The sequence below is a fragment of the Phoxinus phoxinus genome (assembly GCF_949152265.1).
Source record: "Phoxinus phoxinus genome assembly, chromosome: 24".
Classification (NCBI taxonomy): Eukaryota; Metazoa; Chordata; class Actinopteri; order Cypriniformes; family Leuciscidae; genus Phoxinus; species Phoxinus phoxinus.
In genome coordinates this window covers 10,561,545-10,584,953 of record NC_136899.1, presented here as the reverse complement: position 1 = coordinate 10,584,953, position 23,409 = coordinate 10,561,545, and the positions used below count along the sequence as shown (strand labels likewise).

Here is a 23,409-nt window from a genome sequence, read left to right as displayed (position 1 = left end):
GTTTCAGCACTTTCGATCAAAATGTATGTTTGTCTTTGTTAAGAAAGAAAAAAAGAACATGTGAAGGAAGAGATTTGTATACTCACCTGATCGATTGTTAGGTGAGGTCCGGACCGGAGAGACTGACGGAGTGCGTGAGGAGGAGTACGGTCTCTGTCGATCTCTCTCTATTGTTGAGGCAGAGCCAACAAAGTGATACTGCGAGTAGCCATCCTAGAAAATAAATATAGAGACAGAGAAAAAGCTACAATAATGCACAAAACAACATGCTTTCTTTAGGATCTATGTACGCTACATTAGCCCACTGTTATTCTGTCAGTTTAGTTTAAGGCCTCCTAGTGTGGAGTCATTACAAAAACCAATGACTGGATGAAGGTTCAGAAATCAATGGACGGATGATCTGGAGTCAGTGGTTGTGGAGAAAGCCTGTTTGATGTGTGTCTGAAGCAACCCGATAGGCTGATGGAGGAGATCAAATACAGCCATTGGCCAACGGCTCGATGACACGTCAACTGCTGAAGTTTTGCAGATATATTGTGCATTCCTAGTTTTCAAATATGACTGTACTCTTTAAAATTGGACTAAGGTGGCTGTATAAGATATTATGAGATGCAAGCATGATTATAAGTTTGCCCTCAATGAATAAAAGATCAAATGATTTATACAGCAGATTCATGTGGACATTTATGTAAATTCAGAGCAGACAGCAAGAATAAAAGCAAAGCTAAGCAATGAGGAAACGCATTCATTCTATTACAAAACTCAAAAGCCTCACAAGGTCTCAGATTGGGTCAATGGACAAGTTTTGCAAGCTAAATATCAGGCTATGAGGAAACGAGGAGAATGTCTGAAAACTGCAGTCTACTGAACAAGTTTTTTTAACAGGGACACAGAACACTACCCTTGACATCCCATTTGCCCCTCCGTGACATTCCTTTTGTTGGAAAGGTGAGGTATAGATCAAAGGGCCTGTCCCTCCGACTCTGTGCAGTTCAAAGCTGCCCCACTTTCCTAACACAACTGAAACTCTGGCAGAAGGAGCCACCGCTCTCCAACTAATGTGCCTGTTGCAAATAATGACATTGGACAGGTATTTGAAGGCTCCAAGGGGCGTGAAGAGAGGAACGGAACGGGGGGAAAACGGCACTTGTTGCTTGTCGACTAAAGACCTCTTCAGTAGGGGACTTTGTCATTTTCTTTTACTCACTCTGTTGTAAGTATTACTTGAAATTTCAGGTTCCCACAAGAGGAAGAAAGGAGAACTTTTACCTTTATTCTTTATGATGATGGGTGGTTGGGGTGGCTGTGCAATAAAAAAAATCAAGCGTAGCGTCAGTTCTGGCAGGTCACGTTAGTCAAGCTAGCATCAGCTGACTCTCTAACACAGTCTCACCCCAAAACGTCACATACTGACGGGTCTTGATCATACGGCAACATACGACGAAAAGGGTACCCTTTAACGTCCATGTGTGACGATTCGGGTATGGTTGGGTTTAGGTATGCGTTAGGGTACCGCTAGGAGGCGCTGCTGGTGCGCTTATGTCTGCGTCTCATATTGACGTTATAGGGGTACCCTTTTCGTCGTATGTTGACGTATGGTCAAGACCCGTCAGTATATGACGTTTTGGGGTGAGACCGGGCTGAACTCTCAGCTGATCCGCGTCTACCTATAGGAACACGACGCCTATCACATGTAAGCTCCTTCAGTATTATCAGCAGCTATCGCGTTTCTCAGGAGCAAATTACCCTCCTCCATCCCCAGCTCCTCCTCTCATCCAGTCAGGATTTGGAATTCTGATTACCCCTGAATCAGACAAAAATTCTCTAATTATGTTGTCATTAAAATTAATTAATGATATCTGCATATTGCCCAGAACAGAATCATACTGCCAATCCTAACTGTATGCTAATTGTCAAATTAGCCTATTTAGCTGAAATACCTATAAACATGGTTCTGTCAGGACCACTATCGTCAAATATGATTGACAATTAGTATACAGTTTGGATTGGCGGTATAGTTCTCTTTTGGGCAAGAACTGCGCATGCAGCCAAGCATGGATAAGAGTAGGGAGAGCAGCAATGGGTTATTGCTAATGGGTTCCCTTAGGGTAAACAGAACAGAACCAACATTAATGTATTGCAGATATCATTGTAAATATTTTAATGTACAACATCATTCGAGATATTAGTCCAATTCAAAGAGAAATCAGAGTGCCAAATCCTGACTGGACGAGAGGAGGAGCTGGGGATGGAGGAGGATAATTCGCTCCCGAGAAACGTGATAGCTGCTGATAATACTGAAGGAGCTTATATATGGGTGCTGTGATAGGCGTCGTATTCCTATAGGTAGACGTGGATCAGCTGAGAGTCAGCTTATGCGAGCTTGACTAACGTGACCTGCCAGAACTGACACCACGCTTGATATACTTCCTTTGAAGGTGTTCCCACCATTTGAAAACAATACATTCAAGCAAGACTGAGTTTCAATGTGATTAAAGAATCTTATCGCATTCATTACGACCCATAACTCCTTTCTTTCTTCTTTATCAGCTCTGAGAGAATAATGTGCATTGGATTGATGGATTTTCACGGTAAGGCAACTGATTTCAAAGTGTAAAAAAGGTTGAGCAGTAAATTCACTTGGATAAACGCACGTCTTATAGACCCGAAAACCTCAGTTAAACCTGTTAATTCCAGTTGAATGCAAGAAGCATCATTACAGGACTGATTCGAACTCAGAACAGGACTGAAAAGACCAACCAGACCATGCAAAGATGAGGCATTTATTGCAACCTGCCTACCCATGATTACTCAATAATGCTGCTTAAGAGTCAGGCAGAAAAAAAACCTTATGGTGTGGAAGTGTGCACTGAAGCAAGCCAATGGCAAGCGCTCATTATTATACTCCCAGAGGCGGATGGAGCCAGGAGCGTTGCTCTTGCTGCGTTGGCTCCCTTGGGTTGCTGAGGCAATTGACTACCCTGATACTTCCTCGTGGAGAGCGTTGGGGAAGGATGACTGTGGAATTGCATCTCAAGAGGCTGCCAGGCTGAATGTAACACCTCTCAGCATAACATGAGTGAGGCTTCAGGCACAAGATCAATGGCATAAGCAACTTCTCTCTTCTCTCAGGCTAAAACTTCACTTCATCTTAGTCCAGCTCTACGTCATTCTGAGTAAATCAAGCCAAGTGCTTCTGGGCTTTCTCACAAACACACACACACCTTATTAGTAGATGGAGCCGGAACCATCTGCACTTCGTCAAAGTTCTCGAAGTATCTATCAATTTTAAGTCTTTATATGAATGAAATGCATTTTATTATACACAATTATACATGTATTATCGGCCAAAAAATGGGGACTGCAATATTTAAAAGTTAAAAAATTTTTCTGTACATCTGATTTTTCCCAAAGCATGCTTTTTTTTAAAACAAATCATTCAAGTAAACTTCTTATATTATTTTACATAAAATTGAAACAAATAATTGATTGCAACATGCTCTCTGCAGCTTTTTTAAATAATTACATTTTCTATAAAGTATATAAAATATATAGTACAGTAATATATATAAAATATATAGTAATATATGTACACTTTACAATAAGGTTTTATAAAGTGTTCAAAAGCTGTATTTGTTAACATTAGTTAATGCACTGTGAACTAACATGAACAAACAATGAACAGCTGGATTTTTATTAACTAACGTTAACAAAGATGAACAAATACAGTAACAAATGTATTGCTCATGGTTAGTGCATGTTAGTTAATACATTAACTTAACAAATGAAACCTTATTGTAAAGTGTTACCAAATAAAGTATAACAATTAAATGAATTAATTCATAATTAAATTATAAAAGAAGAAACCAAATGAAAATAAAGCATTCTGGACATACAACACCTAATATATTATTAAACACAGAGTATATTATTAAAGACTGTTTAACTACATAACACAATCTCTCATACTGGCTAGAAGCTTCCTGGGCACAAGGCCATTGTTCACAGCCTTGGGAGGTGTCTGGCTTCCCAAACCTCTTGTTTCCGCTTCTCTTGTGTTCCCTCTTCTCTCTCAGCCTCATCCGTCACACCACCCCAAAACACGAAGAATCGCGCCTCAGGTGGCCCGACTCATCCAAATTGACACCTTTCATTTCAGCGGAGGGGGAGAAAGACACATCCACGTGGAACAACTGTCATTATGCACTCATGAGATGAGAGACCGGGCTCTGCAAATGTTAATAATAGCAATCTCTTTCTTGCTGCCCTTTGCTTAATACCATCCCCGGTGACATTTCCAGAGCTCAGCTGGGTTGGAGGGAACAGGTTAGGTTGAAGGAGGTTTTAAAAATCTGCAAACCCAGCCTGAAAAGGGTGCGAGAGGGCTCTATCCCTCCAAAATCAATGCGAGAACTGTATATAATAAGCAATACTGTAGATTTAAGGACTCCAGCCTCTCTGATGATGCACTTATAGCTCCGGCTGTCCTCCACGCCCTTGACCTCATCCCTTTATATGCGTCAGCTAAAGCAGCTGTTCGATAACCTGCCTCAAGGCGGCATGCCAACACAACGCTGCTGAACCTGTGAGTGCTGTGGTCTTTTGTTCGATATTATTTATAGATGTTTAGTCAGCTAGCACAATGGGAATCAGCGTTCTAATTACTCTCTTTCATGATAATCTACGCATGCTACCTTTTTTCGTCAAAACCTCTAAATATTTTTAAAAAGACAGAGAGGGTAATTAATAGTATGTGCACATGAAATTAGAGCTCTTAATTCGGCATGGGCTTCGATGGCGGCGAGCTCAGCGGGGTAAACTCGCAAAAATCCATAATTACATATCATTAAAGACATTTTCAAACAGGCATTGTGAATTAGCCCAGCGCCGAGCTCTCCTTTCCGACGCGGTTTGGGGAAGGGACGCCTCTATTCCCGCAGACACACTTCTAAACTCATCTCGGTGGTGCAGGCAGTCAGCTCGTGGCCTTTTACTCATCTCTAAAGGTCAGCGTGGCAGCCGTCGCCGTCTCCGTGGGCTGTAATTCTTCAGCACCTACTCTTCAGAGGAGAGTTGGCAAAACGACACATTACAGAGCTCAGTCTGGGACGTTCCTCACCTCCCAGCATCGTATCTGTCAGGACGGAGATTGCTTAGTGAAGGGGAACGGTGTGTTCTCGCAGCCTAGAGGCTTCTAGTGCTTGTTAGGGGGCAAAATCTGCATCCTCATCCTCATGCTCTTGCTAATAGTTAATTTTGGGAGAATTTTTGTTTGGTTTGACCTCATTAATGTGCTATTCGTTGTCTGTGTTTGAACGCGACCAAATCAAACTAGCTACATGTTAATAGGTTAATTCCAATTGCCCTTCATTTAAGTTTCATGTGCACGCTGTCCTCTGGCCTCAAAGGTGCAGGTTTTACAAATGGAAACTATAAAGTACACTATATCCTACTGTATATGTGACCCTGGATCACAAAACCAGTCACAAGTAGCACGGGTATATTTGTGGCAATAGCCAACATTATATGGGTCAAAATTATCGATTTTTCTTTTATGCCAAAAATCATTAGGAAATTAACTAAAGATCATGTTCCATGAATATATTTTGTAAATTTCCAACCGTAAATATATAAAACATTTACTTTTGGGAGTGAATGCAGCACAATCGCGAACATAAATGGACAACTTTAAAGCCGATTTTTTTACACCATCAGATTCTGGGTTTTTAAAATAAATAAATCGCCAAAGGTTAGCTAAAACATTTTTGTTTTGTATTTAAATAATAAGACTGTTTGATTAGTCGGCTGTTAATTAGAAATATGGGAACATTCATACAAGGTCTCTTCGCGTCATTCTATTTGCGATTCTATTCAGACCACACAATACGTTGTAAATGCAGTCAGCGCTAGCCAAGGCCAAAGTTTGCCTCAATAATCTGTGAGAGACACGTCTGAATGGATACACACAATAGTAAGTGCAACAAGCGCTTATTGAATGGAAATATCTCTTCAGCCTGGCCGTTACTGCTCAATAGAGCATTCTTTGGTAGTCACTGCGGATTAATGTTTGCAGTCGGCTACAAGGTGTCGTGCTGAATAAACAGTGGCTTGCACATCTTTGTCTAGGAGGAGGGGTACAAATAAAACGCATCTCCAGTTTTATTTTCATTCTAAACTATTTTCTCAAAAAGTTCAGACACAATCGTTTGGGAGTGGAAGATCAGTTAGCATGCTAAATGAATTCCTCAGATTGGGATGGATGAAGTGGGACACAGATGTCGTGAGTGGAAGCAGGTCTCCTACCTTCTTATAAAGGCTCCGGAGATCTCTGTACTGCCACATACTACTGAGAACCTGAGATGCTGCCTTTACCACTTTAGGTGAGTGTCTGCAAGAGAGAGAGAGGGAGAGATAAAGAGAGAGAGAGAAAACAGGTAGAGTCAAGTAGATATAATAAATGGACATATGGTTTGAATGGTTTCAGCAGTCATTCATTATTTTGTTTGTCATTATTGTGACAGCATCCAGATGATAACAGACATACTTTGATTTATTCAATAAGTTATTTAATTATTTATTGAACCCTTTTAATTTATTATTAGTAAACAATATATATTAATAATAATAATAATAATAAAATAAGACATGAAATTAAAATTTGGATTTGGTGTTCGGGTTCAGGGGACAAAGAGGGATTATTCGTCTTCAGAGCTCGAAGATGAATATGGATTTAGACACTCTTTCTACTTAAAACAAAACAAAACACAAATGTTCAATAATTGAACATTTGTATTTTGTTTTGTTTTAAGTTCAATAAATCTACTTAAAACAAAACAAAACACAAATGTTCAATAACCCCAAACTTTTGAACTGTAGTGTACTATTGATGTTTTGATGGATGACATCATAGAAAAATTATTCTTTGGATAAATTGCATGTTTTAGGAACCAAAATACAGAAGCTAGAGTCAAACCCAAAGCTCTAATATATCCAGATCAGTATAACAGAGACACATTTAAAACAACACATTTTCGATCAAATTCAATGTAAAAGGTTTACAAAATATCCAAACTCACACATCAACATAACACAAGAAAATTAAAATCCAATCCTGGGACATTGTTGCTGAGATTAATGTGTTTTATCTGTTTTCTGTGCAAACATCGCACACGGACAGCAGCTTTTGTTATGATTAACAATGCACCACAAACAAAAGAAACAATCTCTTGGTTCTCAAAAATGACACAAATTGTTTGACTTCAGCCGATTTGATAGAACAGCTGTGTCTTTTGTCTTTCGCCGAGCCAACCCATCTCAGCTCAAAGGACACAATAGAACAATTTACAATTGCCACTTGAAACGAAGTTAGAAGAAAATCTTTGACGTTCTTGAGTGAACATGACTTTAATAGAGGAAATGAATGCCGCTCATCCTTCATCATTTCTTCAAATATGACAAAATGCATTCTTAGAGGTGGAGCTGTAAATTTGATTTGTCCCTCCCCTCATCTTTCAACATGGATTTTAACACTCAAATCTTCAGTTGTGTCAGGCACTTTCTTAAATTAAACCCCTCATTTTGATGATGTAATGCCATAAAGATCGATCTATCTATCTATCTATCTATCTATCTATCTATCTATCTATCTATCTATCTATCTATCTATCTATCTATCTATCTATCTATCTATCTATCTATCTATCAGGGGTGTAACGGTACACAAAGATGATGGTTCGGAGAAATCTAAACACCAAATTGCTTATTTTTTCTTTAAATTTAACTTTTTTTTTTAAACTAATGTGTATGTGTGTTTAAAGTAAATTCTTTATAATACATTTTTTCTTAAGTATATATTTTTTCATATTTGCTAATGCTGTAAACTACATGGGGAGCCCTTAATTACACATTATTATAATATTAAATGTTACAATTAACAACAGAGCCCAAATTACTACATTTAGTTGCTATTTATTTTTAAATAATCAACATGTAACAATGAACATGTACTGTAAATTGGACATAAGGCAGGTTTTGCATTAACTTCTAAATCTAATTATAAAGGTAATTTTCTACTCCACTTCATTCAAAAAATGTTTTTTAATCATTTACACAGTGGGTGTCATAACTTATTTTCATGACAAATTTATATAAACATACATTAAATAAGACATTACTAACAGGTTAAGTAAATATAATGAATAGGCTAATATAGTGTAATACGAAATGATTCTCCCATCCATCCATGCATCCATCCATTTTCTTTTTTGGACTTATGTTTAGCTAAATCAATTAGAATTTTAAATGGCTTATTTTTATCCAGCCAAGAGCAGTGAGTGTATTATTTCGCTCTGCCATGCACATTTTGTTGATAACATATCACAAACTGCACCAAATCAATTCGCTCCAAATCAAAAATCATCAAATCTGATGCATATCAGAACGAGAGCACACTGGTTGCTACCATTTGCTGGTACTAAATCAACCGGTTGCATTTGCTATATCCAGACAAACAAGCACCCGAGTGGCTTGTCCCTTTGATAACCTCTCCGCAGGAAACTGGAAGCAGCTGTCATCGCCATATTGGCTTGAACGGGGTGGGCACAGAGTATGAATAGCTGATGGGGGATATAAAGCAGTCGCATGAAGTGTCAGCTTGATGAGGGTCAGATTAATGTCTTTGACACTGTGCATCCTGACTCGAGCAGGAAGTGTCATCATTCACTCACTCTCAGACTGGCTACACTTACTGTTTCTAAGAAACTAAAGCAAGCCGCATAAAGAAAGATTCATTAATGAATATTATAAACTATATAAGTTTAGATTCTGAGTGAATGTTGACTTGAAATCTGATTGGATGACTCACATTTGAAGCAAACACCTGTTGCATGCATACCATGTATCAAATGAACATGCCTATTTTAATACATCTATCTATATACATTTATATATAGATTTTCAATGTTGTCTCAATTGGACCCATCTGTACAGTATATCTCCTGATGATTCACAAAAGTGATAAGCCAGTGCGCCAAGGTTGTGTTACAGTTGTTTTGATCAAAGTTTTTTTTTTTTTTGGGCCTTTACCATTTTAAAATACATAAAGCCTCTTGTGTTGTGTGGCCTTTTGCATTATTCTGAAGGATGCAGCAAATAAAACATAAGCTCTTTCTGTATACTATGGCAAAAGTGGATGTGTTCCTACTCCAAGTTTACTTTTCTTCAAAACAGTTCAGCAAGCACCAAGTAAGTGACTCGCGTTGCAAATGTAAATATGAAATATATGAACATCTGTAGACAATGTGGCCTTGAAGCTCATGAAATGCTTATTGCGGTCTGACTCATACTGTTCATCTCTTTAAAAAGGTGCTGGCATAAAAGCGGAACTGTGTAGCTGGAAAAATAAAATGTTTCCAAGAGCAATGCACAGTTTATGGCCACAGTTTTTAACAACTGCACTGTAAAAAATGTGGCTGCGATTAGTTAAAATTTGTTGAGATAACTTAAATATCCAACTTAACCAAACTAAACTTAAGTTAACTAAACTTAATATTTTAAGTCAAGCTTGACTAAAGTTGAAACAATGTTGGATTTTAAGTTGTGCTAAATAATCGCAGCAATTTTTTTTACAGTGTGGATAGCAAGTGGTCAGTGATAAGATGCTGACCTTTTATCAAAAAATCGTACTTACTTGTCTCCTTTACTCCTAGCAATACCGATGAGCTTCTCAATGCCACCGGCGTCTCGTAAGGCCTTGGCGTTCTCCATGTTCTTGGTGATGACCTCGTGTAGGGCGCAGCATATAGCCGTAACGGTGTCATCGCACATGGTTTTACCTGCTGTGCTGTTTACCGTACCCCCGCTGCTTCCGCTAGCATTGCTCCCGCCCGGGAGCCGGTGCACGAGGTCCCGCATGGCGTACTTTCCTAGTCAAAGAGAAAAAAATTGACAGAAAGAGCATATGAGGATGTGCTTATTAGCACTGGAGTAATTATGATAGTCAGGATGACATTTTTCACAGTCAGTAGACTATTGTGCTACAACTTATTCTTAATCTAGAGAATAATAATGCAGGAGCTGTGACAATTCAAGAGTGTCAGATGTGTCAGTTTAAGCATCACTGGATTTCTATGGAGGGTGTCATCCTGACTGCAGAGTGGATATATGACTCGCGCTATTTGAACAAAGGAAAGAAATTATGAGAAAGTGGGGAAAACTCTGACATTAACAGAATAGCAGGGGATGTGTAATTCAAATGGACTTGGCAACGCTCACACAGCACTGGAAAAATAACTTGACCAGTGGGAGAAGCAATATGATTCTTGAGTTTGTGTGTTTGTGTCGGTGAAGCACGAGACAAATTTGTGCTGTAACACACTAAGTGATATTAACAGGCAATCACAAGAGCAATGATCGCTACAGGATGTTGAGTGCTCTTCCTCAGCCAGTGGTGTGCGGGACACCCCCCTCATGGCTTATGAGCCAATTATATGGTTAATTTTGCCTAGAGTGGTTTTACTCCACACAGAAGCCATATCAAAGCAGCAAATATAATGTTTGTTTACACACACTTTTAATGCCATACAAAGAAAGATTGCAGTAATTTACCCTGAAATTACAACCAACTGAAAAAAATGGCACCGATTCACATGCACAGTGGACAGTAAACAAGACTTATTGTGAGATTAAGTAAGAGATTAAGATAAACATTTTGTGAGATATAAAGTTACACTGAGAAATATAATGTCACATTGTGAGATTCAAGACCCTTTTCACACAGTAATCCAAGTAAATGACTGTAAAATTACAAGAATGACTTTACTGGTGCAGTAAATTACACAAATATGCTGTTCACACAAGCAACGGCATTCTGGCTTTTGACCATTAAGAGGCCATTCACACATCCGCACCAAAACACCGGTAAATTCGGTGATGTCAGTCATCGGAAATGATCTTTAAACTCTATCTTCAAACGGTGATTTACCAGTAAAGACTGTATGTGTGAAAAGGGGCTTGAAAGGGACTAGTCACAGTCTGACGTTTAAAGTCACATTGCAAGATATAAAGTCACACTGTGAGATTGTGATTTTACTATAGGCAGATATAGAAAGAAATAAAGAGAGAATTATTTAAGAGAAGACTAAATTGCTTAAAATGATCTCAACAACAAGAATATTGGTACTGCCATGTCAAAATATGCCATTATATATTTGTTGCTTACACTTGAGGGGATCTAGAATTGCCTACATGTCACACATGTAATTCTGCAATGGAGAAATGCAAACAGCTTGAGGGAAGCCCAGTAGGCATAGATCACGAGTGTCTACATTTTGTCATTTTGTTGTTGTTTTGCTGCTCCAGAGGATTTCTAATTTTAACTAAGAACAAAACAAGAAATGCCATTGTGTAGAAATTTGTATTATTGGTAAAACCGGTGTACGAACACAAGCCTACAAGATATTTCTGTGAAGTAGCCACCCAATTTCAATAAGAACAAGAAAATAGTTTGCAACTGAGTATTTTCCAGACTTCTTGCCACTTTAATCATCCAAACCCTCAATAAATTGACCTTTGAAACACAGAAGAGTCCTTCTCCTTCTGGCACCCTATTATTCTATCACAGAAGCACACAGCTAATGAAATTAATCTAGGGCTGTTCAATTCTTTCCGCTAATTCCAAATGGTCTCCGAAGAAGAAACACAGACATCATTTTCTACATGAAGCATACTGCAGAAGGGCTTCGTTTTATCACCAATAAGCTTCCAGTTAATTGGTGTCTCCTTATCTTGTACCCGCAGGCAAAATCGTCTGTCTTGCGTGAGCTGGCAATATGGAGGCGGTCCAATGAGACGTGAGGTTTCTCAGAACAGCGAACTGGAGGGAAAATATGATATTTACAGATTTTTATTTATTTATTTTTTACAATTATTGATCAGTGATATCTCTTCTTTCATTAAATCTCCAATATTTAATTAATTAAATTTCACAGTTTAATGTGAAAGGTCACAATAAATGTAATTGGTGTACAAAAGACTGAACGGGAAATATGTCAAAACTGTATATGAAAAGTTACAGCACATGATTTGATCAATCATGATTCCTCTGATTTCACAGAGGAAGAGTGGCATGAAGAGGTGAAACAGGTGAAGTGTGGGACTTTTTTAGTCCAGTTTTATGCTGTTTTATCACAACGAAACACAAGATTGCATGATTACGAGTAATCACGACTCTTTAAGCTGCTGATTTTCAAGAACATGAAGTGCTGCAATTCTGAACACCGACGTGGAGATCTCAAAGTCAGCATGACAATGAAAAACAACACTGGTGAAGTAAAAAGGGCTTTAAGTAACACATGCACACTCCTCGTGATAAATGAAGAGTCTCTTTATGGACTCAGCCGGACGGTTTGCTACATGACGATGAGATCTAGCGACTGTATATGACTCAAGGCTAACCTTGACTCACTAGAGTGCTTCATCTACGAGCTCTTGGGAACACGAAGGCTTAGTGGTAATCAGAGGTAAGTGCAGACCCTCCAGCCTATCACAGCCCATTCTCCCGCAAAACAGGCAATCAGCTACACGGCCCTGGGTCATCATGAGCTCCACAAATACACACGCACACAGACATTTACAAAGAGAGAGAGCGCCCTTCCGTTATTGCTGCTTTTATGTACACTAAATTCTCGGCGACCAAGTTAGTAGACCTACGCTGTAAAGGACATTACAGGAAAAGTTATTATTTATTTACTCATGCCAAACCTGTTTGCTCTTTCTGTATAACACAAAAGTAGATAGTTTAGAGTGACCATGTCTGTCATGCTCCAGAAAGGACAAAAAATGAAGCAAAAAGCAATATACAGGTTTGGACTTGCACACTATGTTGCAAGAACGGATTCTTTCAAAATATCTGTTAGAATGTCACGCATAAAATAATATAATACAGTTGGGGTCCAACTTATAAGGGTTATATACTGTATAAATTTGAGTGTTACATTTTAAGCTTGGCCTAATATAACATGCATATAGTATCATATTCATGTGTTTATACTGCTTTTGAAAAAAGTTTGGGGTCTGTAAGATTTTTTAATGTTTTTGAATGAAGTTCAAGCATGCTCACCAAGGCTGCATTTACGTAATCAAAATGCATTAAAAACACCAATATTGTGAAATATTATTACAATTTGAAATAACTGTTTTCTATATTCTTTTTTTTTCTTTATAAAGCTGAATTTTCTTCAGTCTTTAGTGTCACATGATCCTTCATTGCTTATTATTATCATCATGATGTTGAAAAAAGTTGCGCAGCTAAATATTTTTGTGGAAACCATGATACATTTTTCAGGATTATATGATGTAGCCTATAGAAAGTTCAAAAGAACATCATCTACTTGAAATAGAATTTTGTTTGTTTTTTGTAATATGTAAAAGTCTTTACTGTCACTCTTGGTCATTTGAATGCATCTTTGCAGAATAATATTCATAATTTATATATATATATATAAAAAATAAATCTTACTGACTCCAATGTTTTGAAAGGTAGAGCACCTGCTCACACTGCACTCCATTAAACTATAATCATTACGGATCATTTCATTAAATATATTGTAATATATGGTTAAAAAAAAGAAAAGAACTATAGTTTCAACTTAATTTTCATTATTTCATTTCATTTTTAAGTCATACTTTATAATTATGTTTACTTCAAAATTTATTTATTTTTTAGCTTTTAGTTAATTTCATATTGTTTTTCTTAATAAATATATTTGATTATACATGTATATATTAACAATTTTTTTTTTAGATAAAACAATTACAGTGTCATTGTGTAAACGTTAAAAACTGATAGTAAATACTGAAAGCATTTTTATTACACTATCCCTTTAAGCTGAAAGCAACATCACTCTGTTTCTCACACAGGTGGTTGACAACTGCATATAATGACTGAAATGGCATATTAAAATGGATCTGAATGAAATGAAGAGCATTAATATTCTCTGTCTGAGTTCAAAGAGAGTTGGTAAAATGTTCCATGAAGGCCTGAGGGTTCTCGGCTGGGTTTGAAATGTCACACAGTGGTGAAAGGCTTTGGGCAGCATTTCTGTGAGCCTTTATCCTGCAATAACATTTAAATGGATCCAAAGAGGGTTTTTTATATTATTTAACGAAGCTAACAGCAGGTTCAAACCCCACTGGCAGAAAATGACCGACTTGGACATAAAAGAGAAGACAAGGCATTCGGAGACAGACCTTAAAACAAAATTATTCTTAAAGGTTAGGGAGCAAATTAAATTGGAAATCAGCCACCATGGAGACTATTTAAAAGGAGAACATCCGGCAGCGCGGCTTTCAAGCGCTATATCACTCCCTGTTTCCGCCTTTGATGTCTGTCATAATGGATTAAAAGCAGAAGCATCTTACTGAAGACCTATGGATGCAATTTTAAACAGAGCCACCTTGTGGAGGGGGAGCCGGGACAGATGGAAAGATAGATTGAATGGCTGGATTTAGCCACAGAAAAGATAAAGTGGTGATTTTCTCGTGTCATTATTATGAAGCAGCTCTTTTGCTCCTAGGCACCTCTGGCAATCTCCTAATGAAAGAGAGAGAAAACAGATAAAGGAAGGGAAGATGGAAAATGACCAAACGGATGCATGAGGGAGCGTGTGAGAGATGGGAAGATTGGCTGCAAATTGAAGCGAGAGAGGACGTCGATTGGTCACAGCTGCGCGCGCGCACACACACACACACGGTTATTTCTCTAAAGGCCACTCTGTTGAGCACATGCCCTCTTTTCTCATCCTGTGTGCAGGTGGGTGGCTAATATGAGTCTTTCAGTCATCAAATCCGGGATGAAACTTTCAATGATGGATCAGAACTTTTTAAATCCCTCTCCATCAACTGAAATGTCGGACCTTCGAAACAAGCCGAGTAAAGCTGGTTTTCAAACAAACAGCACAACTTCAAACATTTCCAACAAATCCACAAGCTTTATCCTGCTAGTCCTCTGAAGAACGTGTCTCATCATGGTCCGCATGCCCACACCAATACCCTCCTATAATCAACGTCTGGAAAAGTTTTGCCACCTGAAAGTTTGGAGAGCCATTTCGATTACAAATCAAACTACTCTGCTGCTCATCCACTCCGCTATGCCTGTGTGTGTGTGTGTGTGTGTGTGTGTTCATTCATGCCCGTTACACCTGATATTGTGTGTGTTGAAGCCTCAAACGGCATCTTGGGGATTACAAACATTACGTTTAAAACTCAGCCACAGAAACTCACATAAACCCCACTGACAAATATACAGATTCACCTCAACGCAGAACGGGATTTGGTTTGTAGACCAAGTTTTTTCCATTCTTACAAAATATTTCAGAGCCCATAAAATAGTAATATATATATACATATACATTGATATTGTATATAAATCTAAATTGAAAAAATTAATTGGAAAAATATAGAGATATTTAATTATATAATATATTTTTTAATAACATGTGTAAAAAAAAAAAAAAAAAAAGACTAATAAGATATATATGTAGATGTAACAGTATTTTTAAAAAAAGATTCTAAATTCTCTCTCACAAGGAAATGCAGTAGATGAAGTACTTCTCTCCGGTAACACTAAATATTAAACAGGATATTCCTTGAATCATACATCAACAGGAGAAAACAAATAATTTTTCCCACTTGTTTGATTATCACAACAATGTAATATAAACAGTTTGAACCAGTTTCCCTTATAATAAATAAAATTCACACTTTTTTTAACGCAAGTACATAGTAGTTAAAGACACTATATAATATAAAGTGGGAAAAGTCATTCTTATATTGTTAAATTTTCTGTTGAACATCCGGATCACTCATACGGTCTACAAAATATGTTTTTGCATTTGTAAATGTAAAAAAAGTGCATTAGGTAATATATGAACTGAGGTTTGAAGACACTTTTCTATATACTAATGAATAAGTTCATTAGTAAACATTAACAAGCACATTATCTCATATTTCAAGCGTTGTGAATATATATTAACTAATGATCTGTTAAGCAAAATATAATGTTTGTTAATGATTTATTAATGAAAGTTATTATAAAGCGTAACCTAAAAATAATTATAAAAGAGAAAAGGGCAAAAGCAGAAACAGAGATTACATTTATACTGTACCTGAGGGCCTATGTCAATGAGTTAAGGGTACATAAAACTAAAATGCAGCAAAATCCATTCTCTTTTAACCTTGTGTAAAAAAAAAATCTTCCAATGTGGTTTATCAGTAGAATACAGTATCAAAGCTCCAGGTAAAAGCTTGATGCTGTGAAACTAGATGGTTAAATTCATTTATACAAACGATCAATCTTCAATCTAATACATGATCAAACGGCATAACTGAATGGGCTATTTACATTCAGTTCATATTTCCAGTTGCCATCCCTGAGCTAAATGTTTTGTAAAATAGTTCAAATATAGATTCAGTGATCAAACATGTAAAATACATCACTGATGAAAAGACAAGACTGTGGGAGAATATAGAAAAAGAGGGACTCTGCGTGAATTGATTGCTCACGGCTCTCAAAATCTTTTGATGAATGGCCATGTTGAACCGTCTATAAAAGCAAACTGTGAGAATAGCCGCCAGTCACAGACCGTGTTTACATACACACACTTCTGTCAATACGAATCAATTTAGAGTCCGAATGTACTATTTATAAACTCTGCAATCTGATAAAAATAGCAATTTACATGTGCATCACATGTACTGTATGCCATGTATTTTTGAATTAAGTGTCTATACATGCTAAATCTACAAAGACAGGAAGCACATTTCAATGTCGATGTATAATGAAGACAATGCGATCTGAATGATTTTGGATGATCTAGGCAGACTCCAGGTGGCAAATGCGCACCAGTTGTTTTGGGAGCTGAGAGGGGCAGCAGAACGAGACTGGGGAGCCGTTTCCATGGAGACGGCGAAACTCGCCAGGGAAACCGCGTTTATTAGCTGGGTGAGATCAATAGTCTGCTGGTGATGTCACTGGGAGAATTTGAAATGGTGTGAATCAGTGTGAGATGGGATGAAGGAAGAAAGAAAACAAGCTCTAATTATGCACCTGATGCGGCGGGTCAGCGTGTGACAACAGGGACCCGCAGCGGACCCAGTGTCTGATCCTGTCATGTGCTTGTTAATATGTTTAATTCTGAGGCAGTGCAATGCTAAACACCAGCAGCTCTGTATGAAGGTAAGGTCACATCCCAGTTGCAGCCAGGAACCTCAAAAATAATAACACATGATTGGAGTTGTTTGTTTATGGTCAATTATAAACAGTCACTTCGACCCACTTCACCTCTTCGTTGAGAGTAAACAATGAAAGAAGTACCAGCATCTTATTCTTACAGAAACAGAAAAGGTTATTTTTTTCATCAGCAGTGACAATGAAAGACCGTGAAAACATTGTCCTCCCTATTCACAGGCATAACCTGAGCTCTCCTGATGCAGTGCAGCGCGCCAAGCGATTAAACGCATCTCTTCCATGTTAATCTTGTTCTAAACAGTGGAAATGTGATGAAGTACCACTCAAAAAGATATTGGGCGAATTCCATTGAAAGTGAGCATCACTACGCCCTACTCACTCTGAAGGGTAGAGCACTTGAAGTGAGCACTCTGAAGGGTTTTGAGAACAATATACGCGTTTGGAACACCCCACACTTGTATATTGTATCTGATTGTTACCTTATTAACACAAAATCAATCCATAAAATTATTGTAGCAAATAAAACACTTGCATCAATTTTAGCCATGGGTCATTATTATTTCATATTTATTTCAATTTGAGCATGACACTGTTTTTTGTGGCACTTGTGGTAAACATGAAAATACTTAAATGGAAACTGATATTTTCTGTTGGGTTTTTAGTAACAAATAAATGACCTCAGTTTACAAAATTATTTGAGGGTGTGCCACTCATGATCACATGATCAGAAATGACAAAATTACTTCCTCAAAGTGGCAATTATATGTACGCTCTGCGTATGATGCTGAGGATGGGCCCTTTGTGACAGTTTCTCACTTTTATTTGGAGTTACCCTTTGAATAGCCTCTGAAACCTTTGAGTTGCATGTCACTTTCAGTAAAGTCAGCTGACCAACAAGCAAAAAAAAAAAAAAAAAAGCCAAAGCAAAAATCAAACCAGTTAGATTGGAACAATCCTTTTTTAAGTTGCCCCCAAGCAAAACCACAAAACTCACTTTTAGTAATCAGTCAAACAAAACAAACAAAAAACGATGCATGTCACTTTCTGTAATACCAGAATATAAAAACTAAACAAATGAAAACCGAATCAAAAGAAAACAAACAAAATACAAAACAAAATCAAAACAGTTCAAAAGGGCCTCCAACTGGCCTCCATGCAAAACTTCAAAAACATTTGAGTTGCATGTCAGTAAAGTCAGCTGCACAAACCCCCCAAAACAGACCAAAACAAAACAAACCCAAAATTTTTGAGTTGCATACTAGGTCCAGTAAAGTCAGCAATGAAAAAAAAAAACCCAAATCCGAACCATATAAACAGTTCCACAAAAGCTGTCCCCCAAGCCTATGTGCAGCCTGATGCTTCCTAACCCATTTAAAATGATGAGAGGCCAGAAAATGTGTAATAATAAAATGACAGTTATCTTCCTTTGAGCTGAGAGCTATGAACGGCCCTCTTTACCACACTGGCGAACACAAGAGACTGGACTCCATTACAGAGAAGCCAAAGACACCACAGCTGTTAACCCTGAGCTCTGGAAATCTGAGGGCTCAGAACCATTTGAAACAAAGTGAATAAAAGAAGACAGTTAAGAGAGGGGGGTAAAAAATGGACCGTACCGATTAACTCTTTATTTCTGATGTCCAAGGCCATGTTTCTGAGCGCGGTAGCGACGGCACACACCACGCGGTCGTTGTCTATCCTCAGCAGCTCCACGAGGATGGGCAGACCCTTCTCTTTCCTCACCGCCGCACGGATGTACACTGACCACTAGGGGAGACACACACAAATAAACAGCTAGAAGTTGCTAAATACGTCAATATTATTACAGTTTTCCAACTATATATACAGTAGTTCTACATATCAGCAGTTCACGAGGTGCATCTTCATAGCTGGATATGCCATGTGGGCAGATGTCTGTAAAGTGTCTCATTTTAATCACACTCCCCAGGTTACAGTGAAAGACTAATACTAGCTCAGAGCTTTTGCTCTCACAGGTTTTCTTTGTATGACCCCAGCTGTGGGATCAGGCTTTATCAGTGACGGAGTGTCAGCTCAGATTAGACTCTCTGCTACCCGGCACTTCTGCTGCAACAGGGGAGACCGCAGCATACGACCCAAAGGGCATCCCCTCACATTCCTCATTTATGATGACCTCTGTATGTGTGCATAAGAAAAACAGAGACAATATCACAATGTTTTGTGAGCTGCCAACCTAGACAGCATTTACACACATAGGAGCACTCAAGACTTTGTCTCAAGTTTTTTTTAAACACTAGGCTGTCTAAAGATACCTAATTTTGCACAAATTCAAAAGCATCACATGGGTCCATCACAGATGTATTAATCACAAAGATTAATCACATAAATAAGCTACTTAGACTATGGTTCAAAAGTTTGGAGTCAGAAATTGTTTTTAAATGTTTTTTTTTAAAGTCTCTTATGATCAAATTATTCATTTATTTGAAATATTATTACAATTTAAAATAACCGTTTTTTTTATTTATTTAAATGCCCAGCCAACTGCCTGGCATTTTGGATTTATTAAATAGACAAACGCTTAAAGTCCCCCTGTAGTCAATAATTTTATCCCTTAAAACTTATCTTTGATCACCAAAAAGGACATATTTAAATGTTTTTTTTTTCTTGAAAAAAATACCTTTGCTTTAAAATAGCTTGAATGTAACTCTACACCCTTGCCTCATTTAGTATACGCTGTTCTATGAATATGCAAATTAGCCCCACCTCCACTCACTCGCACTACTGTAGCTCAGAGATCCACTTGTTGACGATCACACGTTGATGTGATTGGTTTTTGAGACTGTCTTTGGTTCACTGCAGTTTTTAGGAGAAAATACTCAGCAATGGAGTTGACATGAATTTGCACATAGTTTGTCTTAAAGAATATTTAAAACACCATATTGACATATTAACAACATTAAAAACTTGATTTTCACCACAGGGGGACTTTAAGAGTCTATGATTGGATCATTATTGCAGGGATTATTATGTTACTATAGAAGGGGGTGGATTGGAATCCACTGCTGCTGCAATGTATATGTAATTAGTGATTATAACCAAGGTATTAAAGGTGCTCTAAGCGATCCTGGGTGACGTCACTTCTTGTTGACGTTCGAACTATTGCCAAACAAAACGGAGGCTAGCTAGACTCCTCATCCGCGCACTAACAACCCAAACCCCACCCCCAAATCCTTCTTGTCGGTTATTGGCTGGAACACTGTTTGTTATGTTGTGGTGCGGGTTAGCCCAGTTTGTTTTTGTTGCTGTTTGTGGAGCCTGGGGTGTCTACAGAGACCGCGTTTTTTTAGAGTGTGTTCAGGAGACAGACAGCTAGCGGATAGTGAGGAGATATTTGCTGTATGTGACAAAAAAATGTTTGGCCTAAAAAATGCGTGACATCACTTAGAGCACCTTTAATCAATATGTTTCCTTCTAAATATCAAATGAGTTGAATGACTTCTCTGAAGATTTTATTTTGTTATAGAAGTTACCAGTATGATTACTGAAATTTTCTTTTCACGTATTCTTTAATGTCTGTATTTGATATTTGAATGCAGTAACAGTGCTTGCTTATTTAGCCCGGCTTCCAGAAATAAAATATGGACTTGTTTTGTGTTTGAGAAAGGTCTTCAACGTGTTAAAACATATAGGGGTCATTGAAACCAATAGTTTAAAGGACTATTTCTTTGTTAAAGCCTTACTTTCCAGTTAGACTAAAGTGTAACTCTCCCTGAGAGAAAGAACACATTATCTTGATGTTTTGAGAAAACTCTTTTGTTTATAGTTAGAGTCTGGCCAAATTCAACCTTGGAGAAACTGCGATTCCCTAGTACTTTTGTGTGTGCATTGGATGTTCTGTGCAGGTCTTGTATAGGAGCTATGGGACACTTCCATGCAACAACAGACCCGAAGACGCCTTTCTCCGACCTCCGAGGTCACCGAGGACCTAAATCTAGGAATCGTGCGCAAACTATCTTGACTAATGGTGACATACTCTCCTATCTATCCATGTGTGGAAATTTGCTTAGACTATGTGTTCTTACTTCTTAGCCAATCAGAAACTACAAACTGAAGCAAGGACGTAGCTTAGACCTTGGTGTAGAGTATAACTACTGTGATCTTTGTAAACTGTAGGGGGGGCGGGGCGGCCTACGAACTCCTGTGTGAGTCTTGAAGCTGTGTGAGACTTCTGCTGATGAAACTCCAATCTATCTTCAGGAAAACTTTTCTTCAATTTATTATAATTCTGACTCGGGGTCTTCATTCATCATATCTGGTACTGCGTCTTTGACTGTAAACCCCCTCACACTAGCATGTTAAGTTTGGCAAAAGTTATTCTAACCCTAATTGATGGAGACCCTGAGAGAGCCTTTTTCGATGGAAATAACACCACAACATTAATTTCCATCAAGAGGTGCATCATTTTTTGGTCAAGATCTTGTATGACAATGCAAGAGTCGAGCACTCTGTAAAGTCTCCTCCAGCACAACCCAAAGACTTTCAATGAATTTAAAGTCTGGAGGTGCCAATTCATGTGTGAAAATGATTCTTCAAGCTCCCTCCCAACCATTCTTTCACAATTTGAGCCTTGATGAATCTTGACATTGTCATCCTGTAATATGGCCATGATGTCTCTTCCTACTGTACATGGTTGTTTAAGAAATGAAAAGCTACACACTCCATCAATTAGGGTTAGAAGAATAATCACTGCAATAATGATTCAGTCATAGACTCTTAAGCATTTGCCTATTTAAATCCAAACAGCGACTTTTTTTTTTGAGGACAAAAAATTGATGGCAAAGCTAATTTTTTAAAGTAACTCAAGCAACTTTTTATTATTATCAATGTTGGACAGTTGTGCTGCTACTGTACCTCCAGAGTGTTAGACTAGTAGCAAGCTAATGCAAAACTCTATTAATATCAACTGGTTAGTCGAGGCTCTTGGACGATTTACTTAAATACGTAAATATGTTTTCAATAAAATAAATATCCTTGAAAATGTAATTGAAAATGTGTTCTTGATGACAAAGCATTCTTCACGCTTAAGCGTTTATTTTATTTTATCCGTCGTAAGTAAAGGGCTTTGTTTCCATTTCCTAGAATTCCCAGTGTGGGATTTATTAATCCCACTGTCCAAGATGAACTTTGAAAACATAAACAGAGAGCTTAGTTCACATATATTAAACCAGGGCTCAATGTCAGCTCTTCTAGATGAACAAACAGAGTGGCAATTTTTGTGAACCGGACAAAATGGGCAGACAGACACTGTCTCTTCCTCTCTCTTTTGCTTTCCCGTTTGTCTCTCCTACAAACTCAACCCAACAACAAACACGAATACAACCTGATGCCCTGTAGGTGTAGAGAGGGGTCATAGGGACGTCGCTTTCATTTAACTTCTTTAAGGGGGTCTAAACCTGTTATGAGACTTCAAAACCAATCCAATCCAATTGCATCTGTCTCCATCTGAGAGTATTGATCTTGCAGAGCACATCGGGTGGATTAGAGCTCTTGAGCAACAGAGGTAAAACAAGCTTTTGTCGCTGAGAGACGGTAAAAAGGATGTGAGAACAAAGAGAGAAGCGGAAAGCCAAGAGGGAGATTGGTACTGGTTTAAACATCTGATGAAAGCAACTACTTTCCGATCAGGAAAAAAGCAATATTACACCATTTCTTGTCACGCTGTTCAATAAATTTTATTCTGATAGCAGCGAATTTACCCTTCACTGAAAATAAGTTGCTATGCTAATGTGTTTTGAGTGGTTCTTTGCATGCTGCTATGAATTGTAATACTTCGAGACATACATTTAAAAAAAATAAAATGTTCTAATCTATTTTTTTGAATATTTTGTAAATGTTTTTAAAAGGCCCCTAATGCTACAAATACAAAAATATAAAGAAAGAAAATATAAAAAAATATGATATAAATTAACAAATCAATCAATAAACATTTAAATATTTGTAAAAGTTATTTAAATACCCCCAAACCTAAGTTTATATTTGCTTACACTCAGATACTGATAATTAAAAAATAAATAAAAATATTCAATATTCAAACATTTTTAAATTCTTTGAATATTTTTAAAAATATTTTTTAATGACCCCTAACCCCAAGTAAATATTGGCTTCCACTCAGAAAGATGCCAATA

The 23,409-nt window shown here is 37.7% G+C and overlaps 1 protein-coding gene across 6 annotated transcripts in view; it reads right to left on the bottom strand.

Annotated features, from left to right (window-relative positions):
- The window catches only part of ctnnd2a (catenin (cadherin-associated protein), delta 2a), a 259,552-nt gene that overhangs the window by 10,654 nt on the left and 225,489 nt on the right, over positions 1 to 23,409 (bottom strand). For 5 of the 6 annotated variants that reach the window (XM_079601833.1, XM_079601834.1, XM_079601836.1 and 2 more), the window contains 4 exons: positions 18,862 to 19,012; positions 9,689 to 9,923; positions 6,304 to 6,388; positions 87 to 213 (listed from right to left, as the gene is read on the bottom strand). In XM_079601833.1, the coding sequence (XP_079457959.1) occupies positions 87 to 213; positions 6,304 to 6,388; positions 9,689 to 9,923; positions 18,862 to 19,012 (598 nt within the window). Of the gene's footprint in view, positions 1 to 86; positions 214 to 4,964; positions 5,135 to 6,303; positions 6,389 to 9,688; positions 9,924 to 18,861; positions 19,013 to 23,409 lie in introns of those variants that run through there. The other variant, XM_079601837.1, reaches the window with a different exon arrangement.